Genomic DNA, 27692 nt, shown 5'->3' with positions numbered 1-27692 from the left:
TGTGGAAAATTATTATTAAAATTTAAAATAAAACAGTAAGGGTTATTTGATGTAGCCCCCAGTAGTGAGAGTAGGCCCCAGTAAAATTGCAGTCAAAACCTAGAAGTTGTCAAACACATAGTTCCCTGTCCCCAGAATGAGAACTTAATCCAATTCCTTCCCAAATACTAAATGTCCATCCAAGAAATCAGTGCTACAAGAATTCTATGAGAAACTCTGTTAAATGTTTACACATTGACATATTGAATTATTATCTTATAGAAAACTATTAAGTTTCAGTGAGGTAAACTAAGTCACGGTACTAAGATTGTAAATCATTACTAACCATTGTTTGACTGTGTAAAAAGATTACCTGATCCTTTAGCTTATGTAAACATTGCCATATAAAATACTAGCTGTGATAATGTAAACTTTGCCTCTCATTGACTAGCTTCAGTGGTCTTCCTTGATGCGTGTCATCCTTCTCACCATGTCTCATTCTCCTTACCTCTCCAGGACCCCCAAATGTTTGTCAGTCACCCAACAATTTTGAAAAATGTTTCTTTGACTATCGGTAGCTTAAAAGTGAGCAGAGTTGTATTTATGTTTTATGTAATGTATAGTATATTCTGTTAGCCTTGTGTGTATTCTGTGTCTTTCTAAAACCAGCCAGCTTTTTGCTATATTCTGACCAGCCAAAGGAAAAAGAGTAAAAACAGTAAATGCTTTTCTGCTGAAATTTTAATATAGTTTCTATGTTATACTATATATATAAACTAGTATAAAAATAAACATCCAGATAAGTTATTTGTCTAAACTCACATATAGAGACTATATTCAAAATATAGTTGCATCATCTCTGTATTCATAATTTAGGTTAACTTGGAGAGGGAGACAAACAGACCCAGACAGTCTTTCCTCATTTGCAGAAATTTATGGCATGGCAAACTAGAGACTACATTTGTGATTGAAATGTAATGTTTAATACATAATTTCCAAATTTTGATGAGAGTATAGTTTTAATGATATATAGAAATAACTTAATAGGTTTTTGAGAGTGCCTCTTCTTAGGACTATTAAAAGTAGTTTGAGAATTTTGCATACAAGTAGCACCCAGATCCCTCTCACTCATTCCCTTTCCCGGAGAGTGATTTTGTTAAAGTGTGAAGAAGATTTCACCAACTAGAGAATATTCAGTCCTAAACTGAACTGAGGTCAGGCCAAAAATTTTGTATCTAGTAATTCTAAAAATTAAGGGAAATGTAGCTTTATGATTGGAACCTTCAGATCCTTCTCTGGTATTTAAGGACCTTTTAGTTCAAGTATTAATACTCCAGCTTGAAAGAAGGAGGCTTTTAAGTAAAAGGCAAATAATTTAGAAAAATGTAAAAAACATATTGAAATTTAGACAGTTGTGGTCTTCTATTAATGATTTAGTAGAATTCAATTGCTTAAGTAAATTAGAAATAAGAGTACTTAAAGAAAATGAAAATAGACCATACATCTGCAAGCTCTTAAGAAAAAAATTGGAATCAAAATGAAAGAACTACCCCAAAATCTTCAAGTTTCCATTTTGATCAGAGAAAAGTGAAAGTTTTGCAATGAATTTCAGTTGTAAGTTGTTAGTTTTGAGATTTCTCATGATTTCTAAGCTTTATTTCAAAAAATGTGATATGCTCATGATAGGAAAATGTAGCTGGAATCACATAGCAATTACAAAATTTAAAAATTAAGCAATTAACTCATGTTGACTTTGATAGAGTAAGCAAAATTATTATTGATAACATGGTTGATCTGTAACTCTAAAGAAAAACTGCTGGTACCAATTTTATAACCATAAGAGCACAAACTACAGAGTTTACAGAGCTGTAAAGGGAGTAATAATAACACTCAGAGTTGTGAGGATCAAATGAGATAATGTTTGTTTAAAAAAAAAAAGGTGTTTAGCACAATGCTTGTACCTTTCCCTTCTTTTTACCATTATGATTACTTAGCAGCTTTCTGTCACTTGTATCAAGTAAGTATAGTCAAGCAAAACAAACATATTTGCTTCATTGAAAATGTCTTTCATTCTGTATTTCTAGTCCTTTGCCACTCTGCCAAAGGGTGGGAGGTTTGTTTCATCATGAGTCTATAGTCTTGATTCATTATTGCATTGATCAGTTTTTAGGTCTTTCAAAGTTTTTGTTTTTTTTAATTTTCCACTGTTTTATTTTCCATTGATTGTAGTCATTGTGTATATTTTGTTCTTTTGCTCATTTCTTTTGTATCAGTTCATACAAATCTTCCTAGATTTTTCTGAATCTGTCCCTTATATCATTTCTCATGGTGTAATACTATTCCATTCATTATATTAATAGATCATAATTTGTTCATCTATTCCCAAGTTGGTAGGTACCCACTTTCTCTTCACATCATTATAACAAAAAATGCTGTAATAAGTATTTTTATACATGTGATCTCTTTACTTCTTCCTTTGATCTTTTTCTGGTATAGATGGCTAGCAGTGACATTGGTATGTTAAAGTACAAGTGCACTTTGGTGACTTTTTAGGTATTATTTCAAATGCACTTCCAAAATCATTGGACCAGTTGACTGTCTCATCATTTTTGCACTCTTTCAGTACCTTTAACAACTGCAATTTTGCTCTTTCATGGTCATTATTCTCATGGGAGTTAAGCAAAACCTTATGGTTGTATTTCTCTTATTAGTGATTTGGAGGTTTTTCTTTTGTTGACAGTTTAAATTTCTTCTTGTGAAAAGTCTTGTTCAGATCATTTGAGTATTCTTGATAACTTATTTTTCAGAATAATTGCATTAATTTACAGCTCTACTAACAGCGTATTAGTGTGCTTAATTTTCAAAATCCTTTTAAAAAACTTTTTATCTTTTAGTGCTATTGAAATTTATAAATTGATGTTATCAATTTATAAATTATCCTTTCATCCTTTGAGATCAGTTCATATAAATCTTACCAAGTTTCTCAGAAACTATCACCTTCATCATTTCTTAGGAGACAATAATAATATTCCTTTGTAGCAGGCTGAGACCCTCAAGCTAAAATCCAGAGACCCTCAGATGAGGCAGAAAATCCTCAGACACATTCCCCCTCCTTTCTCTCCTTCTGCATCTAGGTTATGTTTGTGTTTATTACTCTGAGAAACCCAAGCAACCCTTGTGTATGATCATGCAAGCTAGGCAAACCATTATGTTGTGTTATGTAACCTGTGGACACCCCCCCCCCCCCCCATCCTCCAATTCCTGTATTAGATGTATCCACGGATGTATGGCAGACTGCATTGTGATCCTTAAGGGTTCTCTGTTAAACATTACTTGTTACCCTGTAAACTATACCTATTACCACATGTATGGAAAGTTTGGATAGAAACTCCAGTCTGTTTTGGTCCCCCTATAAAAAGCATGACTATTTCTAATAAGGTGCCTTTGGTTGCTATTTGCACTTCTGGTCCTCTTGATGCCGTCCTTCTATCTCCTTTCCATCTTCCTACCCCAACGAGGACTTTGAGGACCCCCAAATATAGGCAGGTTATTGACTGGTTGGCATCTGTCTCTGTCATTCCTTTACCTTCATATACCCTGATTTGTTAAGCTATTCTCCAGTTGAAGAGTACTCCCTAAGTTTTGTTTCTCCTTTGATCTCTTTGGAGTTTAGGCCTGGCAGTTGGTAACCTTGCTGGGTCAGAAGGTATGCATAGTTGAGTGACTTTTGGGGCATAGTGCCAAATTGCTTTCCAGAATAGCTGGTCCAATTCACAGTGTCTGTTTTCCCCATAGCCCTTCCAATAATTGTAATTTTCCATTTTTTTGGTCATCTTTTCTAATGTAATACGTGTGAAGAACCCATCATATCTCAAGGCAACCCATTCCATTCTCTCATAGCTCCAATTGCTAGGAAATCCAAATCTACCCATTTTCTCATGCAGTGTCAAGCAGAAGCAGTCCAGTTCCTCTTACACATGAAAGCTGTTCAAATTTTTGAACACTTATCATGTTCTCCATCTTCTATAGGTTAAGAATTCCTACTTTCATCAACCAATCCTTGTAGAATGTGGATTCAAGGTTCATTACCATTCCTGTTGACCTCTGCAGAATGCTATTTTTGATTCATTTTTATGATTCCTTTTAGATGTCCCAAGCTCAGAAGATATTTTGACTTGCACAAGTTTATATGATCACATAATCATGAATATTTAGAATAGCATTTGGATTATTTTTCTGTAAATTTTCACTCACACTATTACTAACCCACCTCATTTTCCAGTCACATATTGTCTGTAATTTTGTAATTTACACCAGTAGGGTCAAATGAATCCCTGCAGGCTACATTTTGACTTAAGTTGACATTATGTTTTATTGTGTGTTTTTTTTTTTATTTCTTTTGTTAAACATTTCCCAATTACATTTTAATCTGGTTCAGGCCAGGCTTTGGAGTTTTGCCTGCCATTTATTTGCAGGCTTTGAATTTCACACCTGATTTATACCATTCTCATACATATTCATTGTTAATCTTCTACATTTTGTCTGCACTCATCATGCATCTTTCTGTTGTTCCTCAAGTCTTTGGCGATTGTGTTTCTTGTGAAATTGTGATATTTTATGATCCTGTGACAGAGGCTGGCACTAGGAAAAAGTGCCAGGCTGAAAAGTATGTAAAATTGATCACCTCAATGGGGGAGGGACCCCCGGAGTGAATTTCCTGAGGAAAGAAGACTTTGATTGGGAAAACAGTGAGGGTCTCTTGGTCTTGAGACACGGAAGAAAGAAGGTGGGAAAAAGACTTTCTCCTGAGGGTTACCCACTTTTCTTGCTGGTGACTAGAAATCTTTCCCCCCAACACTTCCCAATTGAAGGGACTTTCTGAAGCAAAATCTGAGCAGACTTTACCTCAGCTCCTGTTGCCCAGGGGTGAGTCAACCTGACTTTCTCTCAGGGGGCTCAGGCTGCCAAGGCCCCCAAACTCAGAGGAGGGAAGGGAAAGGGTTTAGATAGAGACAGGGACCCCCTTTTCCTACTTTTCTTTTCCCATTCTTCCCTGCCCATTATTCCTTTTGTATTACCTAATTGAGTTAACATTAAAAGTTATCTGTTCCCCAAGCTGAGTGTGAGTGAATGGATCAAGGGGAGACCTTTTGAATTTGAGTAGTGGAGGGGGAACAAGAGGTATTGTGGAGGGCAGCTTTAGCTAAGGAGGGAAGGCAGAAGTGAGGAAATCTTCAAACCCCCTCTCCTCTCTGAGCCAACCCATTACATCTGCTATCTCCCCTGTACCTCACTTTGTGGGAGGGAGTTCTCTTCTCTTTCCCCCTTTCCATACCAGAAATCCAAGCTTCCCATTTGGGGTACAAAACTTCCCTCCTTTTATCTTTTTTTAATACAATCCATAGTATCACCGGTAAAATATTGGTGTTAAAAGAGATGTGCTTTTATGACATTTAGTAGCTTGTGATCATTGAAATCATTGCACAGTTTCCCTTATATGATCCAGCATGATGTCTTTCTTATATTCAGTAGTGACTTTAGCTTATTATTTATCTATAGCATCTATCCATGAAACATTTAGTTTACAAATAGACTACCAGGATAATTCTGAAAACTCATTTGACATCTATTTGCTGCAGCTTCCTAGGGAAAATTGGGGTACAATGCAGGACTCTGTTCTTTATTTGACAAACCAAAGTTGAGAATTTTGTTTTGTCTAAGGTATAACCAAGCTTCCCCCCCCCCCCGAAGGCGTATAGAAATTTTGTGATCAGCCAACCTGTTCATCATAATGTGAACTCCAAGGTTATTGAGCTTCTAAGGCGATTCACAAAGTCTCTCATTTAATTTAATTCTCTGGACCATTAATTTCCCATCTCTGCTGACAGTAATAATAACTAGAAGACAAAGAGGTGCCAAATCCTAGCTTGTATAGGAATTGTTATTCAGCTTTTTTTGACAGAACCTTGGTCTGTTATACACATGACCATTTTTTTGAGTATTTCATGTTTAGCACACACTAGTATTTTTCATTAGAAAATTTGTTATTTTAAAATATAAAGAAGCAACTACAGATCTTTAGGGAAGAAATTGTACTTCATGAAAGAGCTCTAGATCTAAGTGTATATATTCCTTTGTAGAACAATATCTTTGCAAAGTTACCATTAGATCTTATTTAGAAGTTTTTTATATTCTGGAGCCTACTGTTTATTGGTGAGTTAATATGAGCTTATAGGTAGCTGCTTATGTGAAGTTTTTCATGATGAATAAAAGTTATAAAGCAGAAGTTATATGATGATATTTTGGCTATATTCTAAAGGGTTTTCTGTTAAAGTGAAAACCTAATGATTTGATGACCACTGAGACCCCAGGTCTATGGTTCTGTGAATTTATTTTTTATTTTTTAGAAAAAATTTGATTGTATATTTGTCTCATATCTCTGTTCTACAGTCTACTTTTTCATGAAAGGCATACATTTTATAATAAATTCACTGTTACTTTCAAAGATATCCTGCTTGTCTGCGTTTCTTTCTAAACTTCCTCCTGTCCGTTGCAATTTTTTTTTGAAAGAAGACTTCCAGTTCTTTCTCCGAAGGTGGATAGAGTTTCCCATTATAAGTCTTTCAGGATTGTGTGTGACTTATTTTGAAGATCATTTTACAAAAGACTTTAGTTCTTGAGGCAGGTAAGTGGCTCAGTAAATAGAGTGTTGGGCCTACAGTATGAAAGATCTTTCTGAGTTCAAATACAATCTTGGAAATGAGCTCTGTGACCGTAGGCTAGTCACTTAATCTCTACCTCTGTGTCCCAACTATAAAATGGAGGTAATAACAGTGCCTACCTCCTAGGATTGTTTTGAGCATCAAATGAAATAATATATGCAAAGAACTTATTACTATAATACCTAGCACATAGTTGGTGCATAATAAATGCTTTTATTAATTAGTAGCAGTTTAAAAAAATGCTGCCACTCCACAGCTGTCTTTAAAATAAAAATTTCATCTACCTCAGGATAGACTACCTGGAGAGGAAATGCAGAGCTTTGAGTTTAAATGTTTTCATCCATTCTACCAATCCAAACTTTTTTCTCAGTTCCCACAACATACATTGTCCACTCTTGTCAGGCCTATAACATCTCTATATATTATCTCTTGTGTTCATTCTCTTCTCTCCACTGAATATCCAGTGCCCAAGTTCAGTCTTTTATCACCTTTTCTTAGTCTATTTTAATAATCTTATTGGTGTCCCAACTTTCATATAATATCCCAAATCTTTCTAAAGGACAAGTTCCACAATTTAATTCCTATCTAAGTGTACAACCTTATTTGTTTTTTAGACAAATTGAATTCTTTCTTATCTGAAAATGGGATTGTAGCCCATCTTCATTAGTGTGCACAAACTCTTTCATACTTGGGTTGCACTCCCTTCTCACCTCTTGCCTTTCTGAATCATTGTCATCTTTCTAGTCTCAGTTTAAGTGTCACTTCCATGTAGCCTTTTTTTGATTCTTCTAATTGCTACTATTCTTTCCTTATCTTTTAATTAATTATTTATTATGTTATATTCCTCTCTAATAGAATGTAACCTCCTTGAAAACTGGGACTGGATTTTTTTATAAAACCCTTATCTTCTGTCTTGGAATCAATACTAAGTATCAGTATTCCAAGGCAGAAGAGTAGACAGGGATAGGCAATGGAAGTTAAGTGTCTTATCCAGAGTCCCAGAGCAGGGAAGTGTCTGGGGCCAGATTTTAAATCAGGACCTCTCATCTCTAGTTCTGATTGTCTATCCACTGAGCTGCCCTGAAAACTGGGACTATTTAAAAAATAGATTCTATTTCCCATGACTTGGACTTTTAACCATTAAACTGAATTTAAAATTAATTGAATTAATGAAATCAAATTTTAAGTCTTTTCTATCTCTACTATTCTTGAGATCATGAGAAAGTTATATTTTCTAGGCCTTAGTTTTTTAAACTAAAATGAAAAAGTGATTACTTCTCCATAGCTTCTTCTAGCTCTTACATTTGGTTATTCTATGATTTTTCAGAGAAAAATTAAATTAAGAACCACCATCAGTAACTAAGTAGGTTGAGAAGCTTGTCTCATATTTAACTGAAAAATTGAGACTATTTACCATGAGCTCTCTCTCCTCTCCTTATCTGACATCATCCAGATGCTTTCTACTACTCTATCTGTTTCACACAAAGAGGTGACTCTTCTTCTTGCTAAGGCAAATACTTCAACATGTACAAATGATTCCACTCCTTCATCTCTCCTTTAGTAGACTGCCCACTCTATCATTCCCACTCTCTTATGTATCCTTATTTTCTCCTTGTCTACTGGCTGCTTCGTTGTTGCTAAGAAAAAATACCCATATCTTCCCCCATTCTCAAAAGATCCCATACTTGATCCATCCATTCTTGTAAACTTGCACCCTATAGTTTTCTTCCCTTTTGTGACCGAACTTCTTGAGAAGGACATCTGCATCAGGTGTTTTCATTTATTTCCTCTCTATATAACTCTCTATAGTGTGATGTCCATTTATAAGCTCTAAAGCAGGGGTTCTCAACCTCTCAATTTGTAGCAATGAGAATATATGATGCATATCAGGTATTTACATTCTGAATCATAACTGTAGCAAAATTACAGTTTTGAAGTAGTCACCAAAATAATTTTTTGGTTTGGGGTCACTGCAACATGAGGAACTGTATTGCGGGGTCACGGCATTAGAAAGCTTGAGAACCACTGCTCTAGAGGCTCCTTTATTGCTTCTAGGATTAAATATAAAATCTTCAAACTCAAAGCCCTTCATAACCTATCTCTCCTTGCACCTTTTCATTCTTTTTATTCCTTATACCCTCCACATTCTTTGCAATCCATGACACTGGTCATCTTGCTGTTCCTTGAGCAAGACATTCCATCTCCATTTTCAATTCCTATCTCCCTCCTTTGCTCCACAATACCTAGAATATTTGCTTTCTCTTCTTTAGCTCTTAGTTCCCCTATCTTCTGTCAAAGCCCAGCCAAAATCTTACCTTTCACAGGAAGCCTTTCCTAGTTCCCTTTAATTCTAATACCTTTCTCTCTGTTGACTGTGTCTTGCCCATGGCTTGTTTGTACATAGTTATTTTCATTATTTCTTCCCCCATTAGATTGTAAGCTTCTTGAGAGTTTTCTTTGTATCAGAAGTGCTTAACATTATCTGAGTCATAGTAAATGCTTAATAAATGTGTATGAACTAACTGATTGGGTATGAAAGTCAGCAAAGGATATGTCATTCAGTCTAGTTGGTGATTTGCTCTTGTTTGTAAGATTATCAGAGATTTTCCTTGAATATAAGTGAAGACACTGAAAAAAAAAGTTTCTTGAAGTATTGATTGAATGAGAGTCTGAAATAAGGTCATCACTTATTGTTTGATTCTTTATGCTTTGATTGGAAATTCATTGAGATTAGAGTCTTGTATCTCACATATCCATCCTGAGGCCTTGGACATAGTAAGTACTTAAAAAGTACTTGTCAAGTGCTCCCTTGAGCAATACACGTACTAAAATGAAATTGATACAGAGAACATAATATGGTTTCTGCACAAGGATGACATGCAAATTTGTGAAGTCTTCCAAGTTTGAAATAAAAAACTTGGATGAATGAATTTCATATATATTAACAAATAGCTCACAGTCTATAGGTTATCGTTACAAGAAATTACTTTTATAATAACCCTCTGAGTAGTATATATGTTTCCCTTTTATACAGATGAGTATACACAGTAGATAGAATGTTGGACTTGGGAGCCAGGAAGACTTAAGTTCAAATCTTGCTTCATATGCCTGGTAGCTGTGTCAGGGTCATTTAATTTTTGTTGGCATCATCTGAAAAATAGGGCAAATAGCACTTATATTGCTGTGAAGATGTAATAAGAAAATATATTTAGGGTTTTTTGCAAATCCTAAAGTGTTATATAAATGTTAGTTATAATTTTTATTATTAATTCATGGCTATACAAATAGAATCACTTTAGCTTAGAACACAGGTTTTCTTCATTATAAATTCAGTGCTTTTTCCATATCATGTTGGTTTTCTCTATGTACAATATATATTTAAAGTTAGGAATTTCATGTCTTCACAGTAAGCATCTTCCTATGTAAAGGAAAACACTCAAGGTGTTCAAATTCAATCTTAATTCTTTTTTCTTATTAAGCTTCATAAAAAATATTTTGGAACTATTTTATGTTTGGAACTCAGTTAATGTGATTTTTAAAGTGTTTATCTTGTTGCAATTTATGAATAAATATATCCTTCTTGTTACAGAGATTTGCCACAGTATGGACAAAAGCAGTGGCAGTCCTATTTTGGGAGAACTTTTGATGTCTATACCAAACTTTGGAAGTTCCAACAGCAACATCGGTAAGAAAATTAATCTTGTTAGATTTTCCAGTCAGAAATCATTACTGCAGACCACTATTATTTCATGTGATAATAATTTAGTCTTTATAAATTGCTATGGCCATGAATCACTTATTTATCAGTCTTCAGGGGCTGAACCTTCTCTTCATTTAGTTGAGATGGTTTAAGGTCATTAATAGGAAAAGTGGTAATGGCAGTCTTTTCAGCTGAGTAAGGACTACCAGTTCTTCTTTTGTAGTTTTTAAGAATCTGGATGACCTTCATACTGTGATGACATAGTGAATATGTTTTAAGATATTAATGACTTAATGACTTGACTGAATGAAATGGAAAAAAAATTATTAAATGCTTAACAGATACTAGTGATGGTCAAACTTTTAGAGATTGTGTGCTATGCCTTCCCCCCCAAGTGCCAGGTGTGCCCTTATCGCCTCCTTACCCCACACAATGGGGGGAGAAAGTACTCCCATTGGTCTGTTGGGTGGAGAGGTGGGTAAAGTGAAAAAATGTACTCAGAACAGGTGAAGAGGTGGGGGTGTGGCCCAAGCACCCTGTTTCCCTCCAGCTCTGCCATTTGTGGGCTCCCATTAGGCTGCTGGGCAGAGGGGAAGGGGATGTGAAAAAATGTTGTCAGGCATGGTAGAGAGGCAAAGGGAAACAGCTCTTCCTGAGGTCCTCTGTCTTTCTAGTAATAGTACATGTTATATGGCAGTGATGGCAAACCTATGGCATGCCCTCTTTGGCACACATGCCATAAGTTTGCCATCACTGCCATATACCATATACTATGATAAGCTTTTGGGATAAAAACATTTTAAAAGTAGACTCCTAACTCTCAAGTACCTTAACTTAATGAGGAAAGAAAGTTTTTTGTTTTTGTTTTTCCTGGGTGGATGAAAACGGAATCAGAGTGTGCATTGGGGAACAATCAGGCAGATGATGAGATGGTTGTATGGAATATGATATGATACTGGAATATGGTCTGGTTTTTAGGAGTAGCCAGAAGGTATAGTCTTATACTCTTAGTATACTCTTAGTTAGCAATCATTGGATTGAGTCCTTCAGTGGAGTTCCAGAGATGATTGGATTAATTTCCTTTTGAACTTGTGCATGAATTGAAAAATACCTGAATGTAAAGGTCCAGGACTCAAGTCTGGTGTAAGTAGAATATGCTAATCCAGATAGGGAGGAACTTATCAGTGGTGGCCGATAGTAAGAAGGCCCAGGTGAATGTCTACATGGCTGGGGTGGTAATTTTATTTTCACTCTTATTGTTTCCTTATTTATTCTAGAAGGCACCTTATTTCATTGTCCTGTCTCAATGTTTTTTACTGGCCAAATAATAGTAATGTTTTATTGCTGATTAATGATAGTAATATTTGTTTGTTGTTTACTTATAAATTAATAAGGGAAAACTGAAATGTAAAAACTAATATTTGAAAATGTAGCTTATTTATCTGACCTTTAAAAAATGTTTCTTATATCTGTAATAGTTTAGAAGGAATTTCTACGATGAATAAATCATATTTTTAAAAATTTAAAATAGGTTTCCTTTTTACTGATAGAATTTTATAGAATTTTAAGGCAAGAATTTTAATGTACCTTAGAGAGCATCTAATGGTTAATGGCAATTTAGAACTTAGATTTTTCTAACTTAATACATCAAACGTGATCTCACTTTGCTCTGGTTTTGATGTGTCTAATATGCTGTATCTTTAGGGTATTTCCTTATGTTGTCCCAGGTATCATTTGTTTCATCCAGAGCCCCTGATAGTAGAGAATGAATAACCATCACTTATTGGAGTGCTGAAACAACTGCTCCATGATCAGTTGGAAAATGTTAGCTGGTACAGATACTTACAGACTTGTATTTTCTTCTCACTCTACCTTCCTTTTTTTTTAAACAGTCAAGTCTTGGATAATCGGTATGGCTTGAAGCGATGGCAAATAGGGGAAATTGCTTCCAAGATTGGGCAGCTTTACTACCATTATTAGTAAGTAAACAACTTCTATATAGACTCATATTATATTGAGAGGAGTCAATTAAAATATGCAGGTATTCAGCCTTGATTCCTAGTGTAGGATGAGAGCAGCTAGTTAGACAGAATATTCATATACCTTAGAAAACAAAGAGCGGATGGGTATTATGTAAAGTGACCGACACTAAACTATATATCAAGGAAACACTGATCTCTCTGGGAGACTTCCATCCTTCATAGATTATATTTGCAGACCTATATGTAGTGTTTAGGAGTCTGCTCATAATTTCAGACAAATAGTTTTCATTTGTCTGGAGATTTTATGATTATCCTAGGAACGCTAAAATTATGTGTGTGAATACATGTATGTATATACATACACACACACACATATATAGTTCTATATAGATTAGTCATATGCACATGCATACTTACATATGTATTTATTTTGTAAAACTAGTAAACTTACAGAATAATATGATATCTATTAAAAAATGATGTGTAGGGGGCAGCTGGGTAGCTCAGTGGATTGAGAGCCAGGCCTAGAGACGGGAGGTCCTAGGTTCAAATGCGGCCTCAGCCACTTCCTAGCTGTGTGACCCTGGGCAAGTCACTTGACCCCCATTGCCTACCCTTACCACTCTTCTGCCTTGGAGCCAATACACAGTATTGACTCCAAGACGGAACGTAAGGGTTTTTAAAAAAAAATGATGTGTGGTGATAATCATTTTAGTAGTTGAATTTATCTTTAAAACAATAACATCTGGGAAAGGGGAAGGACTACTCTTTAGGGGGTTTGTGTTTCATCAGTGGCATTTACTTATTAAGACAGAAAATGATTTTTTTACATATACAAGATAAAAAGGTGTAGCTAGGCAATTCATTCATTTAAAAAGGGGATTTAGTTAACTATAAGCTTGAATGGGAGTTAATACTGTAACATTGTAGACTAGAATGTCATCAGCATTTTTTACTGTTTTAAGAGTATAGTGTCAATTAAGGAGAGTGGTCATAGTCTTCCAGTGCTCTGCCCTTGTCACATTGCATCATTTTATTAAGATTTTGTTAAAATGAAGTGTTTCTGAGCATAGTTTGTTCCTCATCGCTGGAATTCCTCTAATTCTTATAATGGACAAGTCCATAACCCATGGCTAAGAGACGAGCCCTCTTTTGGGTGCTGTCAAAAGTGTTTTGAGATATTCCATTTCCCCCCTCAAATATGTTTTCTGCAAACCTGTTACTTGAAACTGTCACAATTAAAGTCACTGTTTGGGTACAACTATTGCTTTAGAAATGCAATTATTAATGTACAAAACTGCCCATTCAAGATTCATTAAAACCCAGAGAAACTCTTAAAATTAATTGACAGAAGAATTGTCACAAAACTATAGGATCTTGGAAATATATGTCATCGAGTCCAACCAATCTTTTCTGCAATGTTCTAAAAGTTATCCAACTTTTGCCTAAATACTTTCAGTGATGCTGAACTCACTAATACCTGAAATAGTCGATTCCTCTTGTGAACAGATTTTTAGGATATTTTTCCTTCTATTGAGGCAAAATTTTCTAACCTTTGTTCTCAGTTCTGTCCTCTTAAATCTAAGCAAAATAAATATAATTTGTTCTAATATGACTTTCCCATGATTGCTCTTTAAATACTTGAAGACAACAGTCCTTATCCTTGTCTTCTCTTTATCTGAGTAAAATATCCTACAATTGCTTTTATCAGTGGCATGATCACTATCACCTGGATAAATTCTAGTTTCACTTTCAAAGACTGAATCAAGTAGTCCCGGGTTGGTCTAATGAAGAGGGATAAATATTTAGTACTCACTGAATACATTAATTTATATTAGGTTTAAACATAGATAAAAATAAGGTCTTGGAGGAAAGAGATAAAAAGGACAGGTAAATTTTGATCAGATATTGTAGGTCAAGAACTGTTTTAGAACATGGTAAGTATCTAAGGAATGACTAAAGGAAAAACCTAGGATTTCCCCATTTTTTTTCTTTTTAATAAACCTTCCCTTGCAGCTTAGAATCAATACTATGTATTCATTCTAAGGCAGACGAGTGGTAAGGGCTAGGCAATGGGGGTTAAGTGACTTGCCCAGGGTCACACAGCTAGGAAGTATCTGAAGTCAGATTTGAACCTATGACTTCTCATTTCTAGGCCTGAGAATTCAGTAACTTGAATTATTAGTATTAGGATACAAAACAGCTAACAAAAAGAAATGAATATTAAACATCTCATCTTTTTAAAAAGTTATAAGAAAACCAGATTGAGTACCTTTCATTAGGAAATAGTGAAAAACTAGGGTGAACTCATTAAATGAGGGAAAGAAAAGAGGCCAAAGAATAAAATAGATAATTTCAGGTACATAAAAGTGAAAACTTTTCACAAGGACAAAAGTAATAGAAGAAAGGGAGCCGTTGACTTAGACAAAAAAATTTTTTCTTTCATGAACTATTTCTTATAAGGGCCTGCTATAGCTAAGATATATGGGCAAAACCTACAAATTATTAAGATAATAAATAAAAATAAATAATAAAAGCTAAAGAGATAAATGATGAAAAGAAAGGCACAAATGGTGCTCAAAAGAATTTGCAAATAATTAGTAGCTGCACAAAAGATTATTCCACATCACTAATATGAAGAGAAATTTTGTAGGGACCAATTTAGTGGAAGATTTAAAGTGGACTCCACTCCAGAATTCTCTAAACATCTTAAAAATATATAAAACCTAATCCTGATTGGAAAATCCAAGTAAATAAATCACATCATTTTTCCAGGCCAGTTTGTCTTAGGAAGACAGACAGAATTATGGTGATTGGGGATGAGATGTATGTAGAAATACCACAGGAGATGCTGTGTACCAGGGGAAAAAGAGATTCCAGATCTTATAGAGAAAAGGCTAAGATTGTTCAGAGTGCTGGAATAGGTACCATTGGAGAGCTCTGTTGCCCACTATTGATCCAGGATAGATGAGAAGGGCAGATGCACCTGGGGAATGACATTTCAGCATGAGGAGAATTTACATTCCTTAGGTCAGTGATGGCAAACCTTTTAGAGACAGAGTGCTCGCCCCAGAGATGGAGTCCTCTGCAGATGGAATCTACCCCCCACTCCCAAGGAAGGAAGCACTCCCATTGGGCTGTTGAGTAGAGGATTGGGTGATGAGAGGAGCTTTTTGGAAAGGGGGAGTAGAGTGGTCTGAGCACTCTGTTCCCCTTTAGTTCTGCTGCCTTCTAGCTATGTGCCATTCTCCCTCAAACCTAGCTCCTTTCCAACCCTACCATAAGAATCACCTTCACCATGGACTCAACTGGCTGCCAACTGTGCTACACCCTCACGCAGCCTGTGAGGCCCTTTCTCCCTCTCCCCCATTCTCCCAGCATCTTACCCCAGACAGGGGAGGGAGAAGTACTCTCATTGGGTTCCTGGGCAGAGGGGTGGGGGAAATGAAGAATGTCCTCAGGAGTGTATAAATGGAGATTTTGAAAGGATCATTAGAAATCAAGGAATAAAGAGGATACAAAATAAAAACCACATGCCCATGGCTGATTAGCCCATTTAAAATCTCAAAGAAAAACACATTTTCAACAAGTTCAACTGGAATTCCTGAAAGAATTGAAATAAAAATTAAAAAAAAAAGTTTTCATAAATGGAATGAACTTAATGGAGGGAACATATGGGAAAAAAATGAGAGCTATCAGAGAAAGAATTGGAAAAGGAATTAATAGCTTGGCACAAGAGGTACAGAATCACACCCATACAATAAATTCCCTGAAAATTAGAGTGAACCAAATAAAAGCCAACAAATCCATGAGACAAGAAGAAATCTTAAAACAATGTTAGAAGACAAGAAAAAGTAGGAGAAAATATAAGGTTTCTCATAGTGAAAACAACTGACCTAGAAAGATATTGAAGATAGATAAATTAAGAGTTATTGGACTGTCTAAAAGCTATGACCAAAAAAAAAAAAAGAGCCTAGATATCCTATTATAGGAAATCTTAAAACTTCCCAGATCTAGAACCAGAGAACAAAGTGGACATTTTAAAAGGTCATATACCTTATAAAAGAAACCCCAACTGAAAATTCACAGGAATATGATAACCCAAATCTAGAATTCCTAGGTCTTAAGAATAACCACTGCAATCAGATATAAAGAAAGGAAGTTCAAAATATTACTTTTCCTGTGAGGAATGATGACTATGAAGAATCTTGGGAGGGCTGGCCTGGTTAACATACTATAGTGGAACCAGTTTAAGTAGGATGAGAGCGTTCCCTTTATTGGGTGGCACTACAATGAGGCAAACGCCTCAAAAAAGTGTGAAAATAAGGATTCTAAAATCCAGCTTTACTTTTTTGACAGTTTTCCTGTGTTTATTACTGTTGTGGATGCATAGAAAAGTGTTTTTTACATTGAATAATCTTAATGCTAACAGCACTGGAAGTCATCTAGTTTACTCCGTATCTGAAACATGAATCCACTTTACAACTTCTCTAGGAAGTGCTCATTCAGCCTCTGTTTGAAGATGAACAAATGACTAATTACTTTTAAAAGCAGCCCACTTTATTTTGGTGTAGTGTTGGTTTCTGGGAAGTTTTTTTTTTTTATTGAGCTGAAATCTGAATTCAAGAATGTGTGTTTCTTGCCCTTCTGGAGGAGCTTCTATTGTAGAAAAGAGACTCTAGTATTTTATTAGGCAGTAAAGGAACAAGGTACGTGTGTGTGTGTGTGTGTGTGTGTGTGTGTGTGTGTGTGTGTGTGGAGACTTTGAGATATACCCAGTTATAGATAATTAAGATGATATATTTCTCCTACAGCCTGCGTACATCTGAGACCAGTTATCTGAATGAGGCCTTTTCCTTCTACTCTGCAATCAGACAGAGATCTTATTACTCTCAAGTCAGTAAAGAGGACAGGTATGGAAGAAATAACACAATACCCTATCAGTTTATAAATATGGTGTCTTCCACTCATGAACTAAAACTAAACTTATTTAGTTTTCCTCACCTAAGTGAGTGCATCATACATTGCTTACTGTTGATTGAATTGAATTACATTACAAAGTTAGGTAGAAAAGGTCAAATTTTGGTGATTCACTTATGTTTTTCTGAATAACTTTAAATTTGAATTCTCTTAAAAGAAAGATTCAAAGACAAAATGACAATTAAATGTTTAATTGTGTTCCTGGTGACCTTTATTTGACTCATTGGTAGGAATATTTCTTTTCACAATTTTTGAGGTAACTCAGAGTGGTTCTTTTTGTTACTTACATTTTCTTTAGCAAAACTTGTGGGCAATTAAAAAAGTTTAATAGCCTCATTAGAACAAGCTATCTAATGCAGTCTCTTCATTGCCTAATCTCAACTATTTCATAGTGGTATAGCCACAGAAGAGAGACTGTAGAATATGTATATGTGTGTATACATATGTATTTATATATAAAAAGAATATATAAGAACATAGAAGAAACTAATTATTAGTTCCTTCAAGTAATGAGGAAATAAAAACCTTTGGAATAGTAATGATGTTGATCTCTCATATTTATAGATAATTTACATTTTACAAAGTATTTTGTAATCTTATAATGTTTTCACAACAACACAAATGTTATTGTACTTATTTTATTGACAAGGAAACTGAGAGTCAAGGAAATTAACTGACTTTCTAAGTCACACAGTTAATAAACAGCAGTGCAGAAATTAGAACCATTAGAATGAGTATTGTGGTGTGAATTTGGTTATCTCAAAATAACATTGGGAAGACCATTATTTTCAGCTGGGACAGTAAGGACAGGATAAAGTCTTTGTCATTATGTTCTTTGTAATAACAATATCAACTAGCATTTGAGATTACAGCACCATGTCCTCAAGGAATAATTTGTGTCTTGTAGCAATCCAGGCTTTCTTTACTTTATTTGTACTCACTGCTCTTGGTAGCTGTGTCTCTCCCTTATCTTTCTCCAGTCTCAGGGTAGTTTTGAATGCCTTGTAATTTAAGCATCCAGTGTAGTTTGTACTTGCCATTTGCAATGCAGTTCACACAAAGCATGCCTTAATGCACATTCCTGGGTGAGATTCAGAACTATTGATTCTATTTATTTATTTTGGTTTTTAAGCCCTTATCTTTCTTTGTGTCATTTCTAAGAGTGGCAAGGGCTAGGTAACCAAGGATTAAATGACTTGCCCAGAGTCACAAAGCTGGGAAGTGTCTGAGGTGGAATTTGAACCTGGGTCCTCCTGACTTCAGGCTTAGTGCTTTATCCACCATGTTACCAAGCTGTTCCCAGATGTGTTGATTCTTGTTGAGATCTATATGATGCCAGCTATGAGTATGCATTTGCACAGGTGTTGCCTCATCTTTTTCCCTGACTGTTCCATCCTTCTTCACTCATAGAACCTTTAGTCATGCAAATTCACAGATCATAGAGATAATTACTCTTTTTTCCCCCCACCTTACTGTCCTTGTACTGTGGATCTCCCCAGCTTCATTTTATTTTTTTTAATTCCAGTAAGTACTTCAGTTTCATTTCCCCTCTAGGAAACCTCAATATCAAACTTCCCTGTAAGCATGCAGTTCTCACCGATATTCTTCTCATTCTAAACATTCTATGTGCCTTGGTGACCTTTGCTCCATTTCTTGAAGCACCCCCTTTCCTCCTTTTCTGGGACTGATGCTGCCTTAATATCTTAAATCCCATCTTTCTTTCCTTTTCTTCCCTTGTCTCCTGTCAGTACTCCTGTAATATTCTTTCTTTCTCCACCCTCTAGTATTAAACCCCAACTTGAGCCTTGCGTCAGATTTGGGAGATTTTTAAATATATAATATTAAACCTCCATTGCAGACAAGTCTTTTGGTTAAGACAAGTCTTATGGGTACTTTTCTTTCCTGTTAAGTATTAAAGGCATACCTATTTTTCAAGGCTTGTCTATGTTACCAGCACTAACAGTATATGGAACCACTACCTTCTTTCACCAGTTGAAACACTGTCATATGGATACTCACAAGGAAAATGTTTGGGAAAAACTACTGTATTGTATCTCTTCATATGTGTGATCTAACATCTTGATGGTATTTTGGCTTATGAAATGCCATAGGAAATAGGGATGGATAAATATGTATTTTTAAAAAATTATAGCTATAATTATTTTATCTTTTCCTGACATAGACCTGAGTTGGTGGTTAAGAAGCTACGGTACTATGCAAGATTTATAGTGGTTTGCCTTCTCCTCAATAAAATGGATGTTGTGAAGGATCTGGTCAAGGTAGGTAGAAGCTAGAATGAAGAGCACTTCAAACCTCATTTTCACGATTTTATATGTAATTTATTATATTATGAATTAATTTTGATACTTTTACATTTGAATTGTATTATTAGTAATTATAGTTGCTACTGCATTGTAGACAGGCACATCCACACAGATGAAATCATGGAACTTTGGAGTAAGTAGTAAACACCACTACTAATAATAACAAATATTGCTATCTGCATTGTTACAGGTAATAATCATCCTGATAAAATTATTGATACTTTAAAAAATAATCATAGTTATGACTTGTATTCATAAATGACCTATGTTTTACAGGGGCTTTATGCCTATCATCTTATGTAAACTACCAATAACCTTGTGAAACAGGTAGTACAAGTAATATTACATATGTATTTTATAGATGAGGAAATGGTTGTCAAGAAATAAAGAGTAGTCATACTGAAACTTGAAACTGTGTCATTTATTTGCACTAAATTTCCATTGTCTACAGTAAATAACCAATCATCTCTAGTCACTTCAAAACAATTGAAGGCACCATAAAAATGATAAGCATTTGAGCTAAGCTAAAATTTTAACCTAGTACTACTTCAGTCCAGGTAAGAATAATACAGTAGACTATGAACCCTATACAGTTGTATATAGATAATCTTGTTTTGGGGGAATCAAAGTTTAAAATAACTTTTACATTCTCATTTACTGTTACAACCTAGATCTTTACTGACAAAGTAGTAAGGTGCAAAAGCCAATGATATCTCAAGCAAAAAATAATAATAATATTAGGCTGGCATTCAGAGTTTTCCACCAATTTGTCTCCTGCTCCCTTTTCCAGCTTTATCTCCTTATTACCCTTCATTTACTCTCTTTCAGTCAAACTAGATGAGCCATTACTTACTTCATCCTGCCTTATTCCCATGCTTATACATGCATACATGTATGACTGGAAAACACTGCCCCCACCCTCTCCCCATATCAGTCTTTTACAGTTTTTATTCCAATGTCTATCTCATATGCCACTTTTTCTGTAAACCTTTCTCTAATTCCCCTACCACTTTATCTCCTCTACCCCCACCTAGAAGACTTTTCCTTTTTTGTTCTGATATTCTGTTGGCACCTTTCCTTTCTACTGATATTTTAACTTATGACATTAGTTAGAATATTGGGAGTATACATAGTCAGGAGAAGTTTAATGGAGGAGGTAGCATCAGACCTACTAGATATAAGAATTATAAATGGATAAGCAACTATGTTTTGATTTTGGAGCAAAGGTGTGTAGATTCCATTCTTTCCTTTCTTCTTCTTGGGAATTTCATCATAGAGTCTTACAATTGAGTAAAAAGGAGTTGAAAGGGACCTCAAAGGTCATCTAGTTCAAACAGTCCTAGAATAAGAATCCTGTCTATAATGTCCCTGTGCTAGTGATCCAGGTGGTAATTAAAAAGCTCCAATTATGAAAATATTTTCAAAGTTAGGTTTCTTGTATATGTCAATTTCATTACATCAGGTAGTAATGATTTTTTAAAATGTCCAGATACCATTAAGTGAATTGTCTAAAATCTTTTTTCCTCTGTGGATTTTTAAAATTAGGAACTATCTGATGAAATTGAAGATTACACCCATCGCTTTAATACTGAAGATCAGGTGGAGTGGAACCTGGTACTTCAGGAGGTTGCAGCTTTTATCGAGGTTGGCTTACTTGTACTGTGTATATCAGGCTATGTATTTTGCATGGGGACACATTTTTATCATATAGAGTGTGTATATATGTGTGTGTGTCATCTGCACTGGAAAGTCTTAATTGTCTGCATCCAAATCTCTCTTCTTTTGTAAAAATTTTTGTATAGTTAACAAGTGATTGGTTCTTTTTCTAGGCAGATCCAGTCATGGTTTTAAATGATGACAATACCATTGTTATCACATCTAACCGACTGGCTGAAGCAGGGGCCCCCTTGTTGGAGCAGGGGATGATTGTAGGACAGTTGACTCTGGCTGATGCACTCATTATTGGCAACTGTAATAATCAGGTAAAAAAAATAATATAGAATGTTTAAATTTTATTTAGAAAAATAGGAGACTTGTCAAAGAATGGTTAATTATATTCTTTTCCTAATGCAATTACCATCCTTTCCTGAATTATATAATGAGGATTCAGAAGCAAATGTTAAATGCCTACTGTTGACAGAATACCACATCAGGCAACTATAAAGATACATGACTTCATTAAAAAATAGTCTTTGCCTCCTTATAGACCAGTACAATGATAGAGCATCCACAAAAGTAGCTGGATAAATTTATTGGAAAACTTGGAAAGTATAGAATAAACCCATCAATCTAGAGTAGTGCAAAACTCTAGTTGTAGCTCTTGAAATAATCAATCATTCCACTTATGTATCTTTAACAGTGTGTTGTTTTAGTTCTGCAGCATCCTATACTTTCTCAATACTATAACTTTTGGAACAAATTTAGGGTTGCTAAAGAAGTATTTAAGAAAATACATTTTGTACTTTAAGATCATATTGCTATATATCATGCAGATTATTGAAACCTTAACATTTAATTCTATATTATGAACATGAATTAGAAAGTCTTCTTACACATTCTTTAATCTTGTAAAAGAAGCATGGTATATAGTTTTGCAACCATCTTTTTCTTCACAGATAATTTTATCCCATTTTCTAGCAAAGTAGAGAGCAATTGTATAGAACAAAAATTGCCATTTGGGAGTAAATCATAGAGCTGGAATCTAGTATGTTGGATGATCTTGAAAAATGCCTTCCAGGTCTAGTTTCTATGTTGCTAGTACAACCTCTTCATTGTACAAAAGAGAAAACAGATTCACAGGTGGAAGTAACTTCCCCCAAATCACTCATGTAATATGTGACAGGATTTAAACTTCCTTTTTCTTTATTCAAAAATATTTTATTTTCCCAATTTCCTTTAATAACAATTTTCAATATGTTTTCTTGAACTATAAGATGCAAATTATCTCTCTTCCTCCCCCCTCTCAGAGATGGTAAGCAATTTGATCTGGGTTATACGTGAATTATGCAAAATATACTTTGATGCTAATTGTTGTAAGAGAATACCCCTATAAAACCAAAACCCCCAAATAAAACCATAAATAAAGTAGTATGAAAAATAGTATGCTTTGATGTGCATCTGACTCCAATAGTTCTTCCTCTGGAGGTGGATAGCATTCTTTGTCTTAAGTCCTTCAGAAATATCCTGGATCATTGTATTGCTGAGAATAGCTAAATCTATTGCAGTTCATCATTGTGTATTATTGCTGTTACTGTCTACAGTGTTCTCCTGGTTCTGCTTATTTTACTTTGCCTCAGTTAATGTAGATCTTGCCAGCTTTTTCTGAAATCATCCTGCTCATCGTTTTTTAAAGGATTTAAACTTCTGACACTAAAATCAATCTTCTTTTCAGTATACCCATCAGTTTCTTGTACTGTGTATATGCTGAAATATTTAGGAAATCATGCCAATGGGGTCCTTTCTCTATAAGTTTATGTTGAATAACTTCATAAGGATCTTATTGAGACAAGGCAACCCTTTTATACTTCTCTATATAATTCACACTCACACTCAACACAGCAGCTGTAACTGTGAAAATGTGGGTTTCAAGACTGTGAATTGCCAAAACTGTAAAGATAATTTTTAGTGTCTTGATTTCAATCAAAAATAAGTGGTCGCCATGGGAAAAATTCCCAAATATGAAAATACCCAAGTCAGCTGGGTTTTATGGAGATTTTAATTAATACAAATGAAGGAATTAAGGGAAGGGAGAGAGATAGAGTAAGAGGAAATAGTAGGAAGGGTGTAGGCTAAATGGCCTAGGCCTGAGCCTTAAAAGTGACTAGTCAGTCTTTAATCACTCACCACAAGATTGTCTCAAGCAAGTTCCAAACCACTGAACTCCATCTCCAACTACGAATTCCAACTAGTCAAATTCAATAAGTCCCTTCCTTTTAAAGAAATTTTCTCTTATGTCACCTCCCCTAAATTTTCACAGCTTTTCCAAAGCTTTTCATGTCATCTCAAACCTCCCATTATTCCCACATCCCTATCCTCTCAGTGGAGAAGCTTGCCTCATTGCACTGAAAAATTGAGGCCATTCTCCAAAAGGTTTCTCTTCTCTCTTTCTCCTAACTCAAAACACCCTGATGCTTCCTACCACTATCTTCTCCTTTTCTTCTTTTTCACATGAAGACGTATCTTTTCTCCTTGCAGAAGCAAATATTTCTACGTGCAGAAGTGATCCTATTTCATCCTTTCTTCTCCAGCAGATTGCCATCTCTGTCATCCCCCTTTCTCACTTATCATTCTCTTTTTATCTACTGGTTGCTTCTTTGTTGCTGAGCAACATAGCCATGTCTCCCCTCTCCTGAAAAAAAAAATAAAAAAAACCCACTTCATCCATCAATCCCTCCTAACTTTCATCCCATATTTCTCCTCTTTTTTTGATGCTAACCTCCTTGAGAAGGCCATTTGCATAAAATGCTTCCATTTTATTTCCTCTCTCTTAACTCCATATAGCTTGGCTTCCTCTCTTTTTCTACTCAAACTACTCTTTTCAGTGTTCCTAACAATTTCTTAATTGACAAATGGTATGGCCTTTTCTCAATTCTCAGCTTTCTCAAATTCTTTGTAACCTTCAACACCATCAATCATCCTCTTCTCCTTGATATACTTTTCTTTCTAGGTTTTCTTAACACTACTCTCTCCTGGTCCTCTTCTTGCTATGATTGGTGAAATCTGAAATAACTGAGGAAATAAAGGTTGAAACTTCTTAGCATATTGATTTTTAAGCAATGCATCCCAGTTGCATAACAAATCAGGACTAGACTGCTTCAGTTTAGCACTGGACTGCAAATATAGGAGAAGTTGGACTTTTATGCATTAAAAGACAAGAGTAGGTAATCTATGGAGGGGGGGAAAGTGAGTATGTGAACTTTTCTAGATGTGAAATAGATGTCACTTAACTCCCACAATTAGCAAGCAGGTGGAATTTATAGGGAAATGAAACTTAGTCCTCAAAGTAGAATCATTTTTATAATATAGTCATTTTGGTTCACACAATTCCCATAATTCTTTTAATTCCCCCTTTGATTCATGAGGGAAGGGCCATCCCACTCTCCCCTTGGATTAATTATATATATAAGCTAAATTTCTAAGATTTTTTATGTGTTCATTCTCACTATCAACATTACTTACCAAGATTGGGAAGCATCCTCTTGCATAACAATGCAATAGCTAACAGACTCTAAGAACAATTAGGATGATATACAAGCCTTGTTAAATAGACCATATGTAAACCTAAGTCAGGCTATAGATCATACTGCCTAGAGGGCTCACGATGGACTAATTTTGAGAGGGGAGATTTACATATCACAAAGGTAAATTAAAAAAAAAAACAGAATAAAAGCTACAAAAACAAAAGGCTAAGACACTACAATAATGATCATCAGTATTAAATAGGATCAGTTTTGTTACAGACAAAAGAGTGGTTGTCATAAATTGTGACCACGAAAATATGGTTTCAACACTTTGAATTGCCAAAACTGTAAGATAATTTTTAGTGTCTTGATTTTATATTAAAAATAAAGTGGTCACCATGGGAAAATTCCAAAAATATGAAATACCCAAGTCAGCAGTGTTTTATGGAGATTTTAATTAATACAAATTAAGGAATTAATGAAAGGGAGAGAGAGAATAAGAGGAAATAATGAGAAAAGGGCTAGGCCAGGGGAGAGAGAGAGTAAGAGGAAATAATGAGAAAAGGGCTAGGCCAGCCTAGGCTTAAGCCTTAAAAGAGCGATCAGTCAGTCTTTAATCCACTCATCACAAGATTTTTCCCAAGCAAGATTCTAGTGTTCAGAGAGACCCTCCAGTTCAGCTCCTGAGCTCCACTTCAGCTTCCAAGGCTGAATTAAAATTCAGAGGCCTTCTGGCCTCCTTTTAAAGAGAATTTTCTCCTATGTCACCTCCCCTAAGTTTTCACATCTACCAATCACAGTAGACGTTTTCATAGGACTGACCATTCTTAATTCACATCTTGTTAACACCTTCTCTGGGTAGACTAAAACTTCACACCTCTTGCTAAGCTTGCTTGACTTTTTAGTGATTAATTTGACCTTCATAGGTGCTTAGCACCTTTTTGTATTAGATCTAAAAATAGACCCAGCTTAAGGGTTTTAGCTTTACTTTAAGTATGGGTTAAGTACTTTTCATTGTTCAGTAAGGAATTTACAACTTTATCTTCCCCTAAAGTATGCTTAAGTATGGGTGGAGTAATGTAAAGTTCTCACATACATTCCTAAGTACCTCCATTGTTTAAAATGGGGAATAGCCTTAACCAAATGTTCTAAGGTAGAGTCTGAGAAGTTTTAAGATTCACAATCTGAGAAATTTTAAGATTCACAATCCCCCCTGATGATCATTGGAAGTTTCCCCATTGATCATTTAACATAATCATCTTGGAGTCCTAAATGCACTTCAAACTACAGATATATACAATATTCAATTTTCTAAGAGGAAATTAGAGTAGTGAGGGAGGAATAGAAAAGAAAGAAAGCAAAACCAATGTTTTGCTAGGCGCATTGACAAAAAGCCAAATTAGGGGCAGTCCCTTTTGGCATAAAAAGTGTACATTTACAATAAATGTTCAATCAAACTTCAGTTCAATCAACCATATCCAAAGTTCATTCTTGATCTTCTTGCTATAGTGTAGGTTTTCTGCAATCTTTCTGCAACAGTTCATTCTCTGAATTTTGGAGTTAGCAAGCTTCTTCCTTGAAGATCTTTTCTCGAACAAAATCAAAATCTTGGACTTTTATAAAAATACAATCTCAAACAAAAAATCAAAAATCTTGGATTTTAAATTAAAATACAGTTTCCATGCATTCTAAACCCATTTCAGGTATCCATTTAGTCAGCACATCACACAGTATTCATTCCAAGACAGAAGGTAAAGATTAAAAAAAAAGTTATAGTAGGCACTATTGTTATTTTCTTCTTTATATATTAGGAAATTGAGGTAAATATAGATAAGGCAACTTACAAAATATCACACAGCTAATAAATTTCTGAAACCAGATTATAACTTTTTTACTGTATTCCCCCCCCTTTTTTTTGCATTCGATGCCACAATTACTAGGAGAACACATTTCACCACTTCATAATTTAGTTATAAGAGAAATCAGCCAATTAAAATCTGAATTAACAACCACAAAATTAAAATCTCTGTTTTCCATAGCTATTAGTTACCTGCCCTTTAAAATTTAAAGGCCCAAATTAACAATTTAGCTCATTTTCAAAGATTCATGGTAACACTTTCACCTTTATACAAACTTTTAAAATTATTTCTTTCAAAAATCAACCAGAGAGCCAGATGAATTTCTTTCATGTTCTTAACCTAGTTCTTCCATCTCTTTTCAGTTTTAATCCTGGGGGAAGGATAGGGATTAATTCTAAGTGACAGCCTTGCTTCTTCAGGGTCAGAGTACTCAATTTTCTAATCTTATCTAATAATATCCCTTATTTAAATAACTGATTTTTATTCATTATATTACTCTTTGTAATTTAGCACTCTGAATATCTTATTCTTATTTTTCCTTAAAACAAATTGTACTGGTGACAATGAGGTTGCTCAGTGGATTGAGAGCCAGGCTTAGAGACTGAGGTCCTGACTTCAAATGTGACCTCAGATACTTCCTAACTGTATGAACCTGAGCAAGTCACTTAACCCCCATTGTCTAGCCCTTACTGCTCTGTTACCTTGGAACCCATATTCAGTATTGATTCTAAGATAAAAGGTAAGGGTTTAAAAAACAAAAACAAAAATAAAAACAAATTCTGCAGAGTAGTACCCTAGACTTCACTAAATCTTTCAACATATGTTAACCTTCTGCTAAGTGCATTATCAGGAGAAATAGAAGGGTCTGAGTTTCTGGAATTACCCAAAGTTCCAGGATTAATCTTAAAATGATTAATCTCCAAACTCCTTAATGATTAATTTCCAATCTCCCAAGATGTTTTAGCA

At 35.0% G+C, this 27692-nt stretch overlaps 1 protein-coding gene and 1 non-coding gene across 6 annotated transcripts in view; both read left to right on the top strand.

Annotated features, from left to right (window-relative positions):
• Positions 1–27692, top strand: part of SCAI (suppressor of cancer cell invasion) — a 207494-nt gene that overhangs the window by 112402 nt on the left and 67400 nt on the right. For all 5 annotated transcript variants that reach the window (XM_056812133.1, XM_056812132.1, XM_056812136.1 and 2 more), the window contains 6 exons: positions 10291–10386; positions 12294–12380; positions 17198–17296; positions 19546–19642; positions 21233–21331; positions 21517–21669. In XM_056812133.1, coding sequence (XP_056668111.1) covers positions 10291–10386; positions 12294–12380; positions 17198–17296; positions 19546–19642; positions 21233–21331; positions 21517–21669 — 631 coding nt within the window. The remainder of the gene's footprint in view (positions 1–10290; positions 10387–12293; positions 12381–17197; positions 17297–19545; positions 19643–21232; positions 21332–21516; positions 21670–27692) is intronic.
• On the top strand, positions 9503–9608 carry LOC130456689 (U6 spliceosomal RNA). The gene has a single exon (XR_008915740.1). It is a non-coding gene; the product is annotated as a U6 spliceosomal RNA (small nuclear RNA).

This window comes from Monodelphis domestica, chromosome 1 (assembly GCF_027887165.1).
Source record: "Monodelphis domestica isolate mMonDom1 chromosome 1, mMonDom1.pri, whole genome shotgun sequence".
NCBI lineage: Eukaryota > Metazoa > Chordata > Mammalia > Didelphimorphia > Didelphidae > Monodelphis > Monodelphis domestica.
The sequence above is the reverse complement of the archived record's forward strand: the minus strand, read 5'-3'. Positions and strand labels throughout refer to the sequence as shown.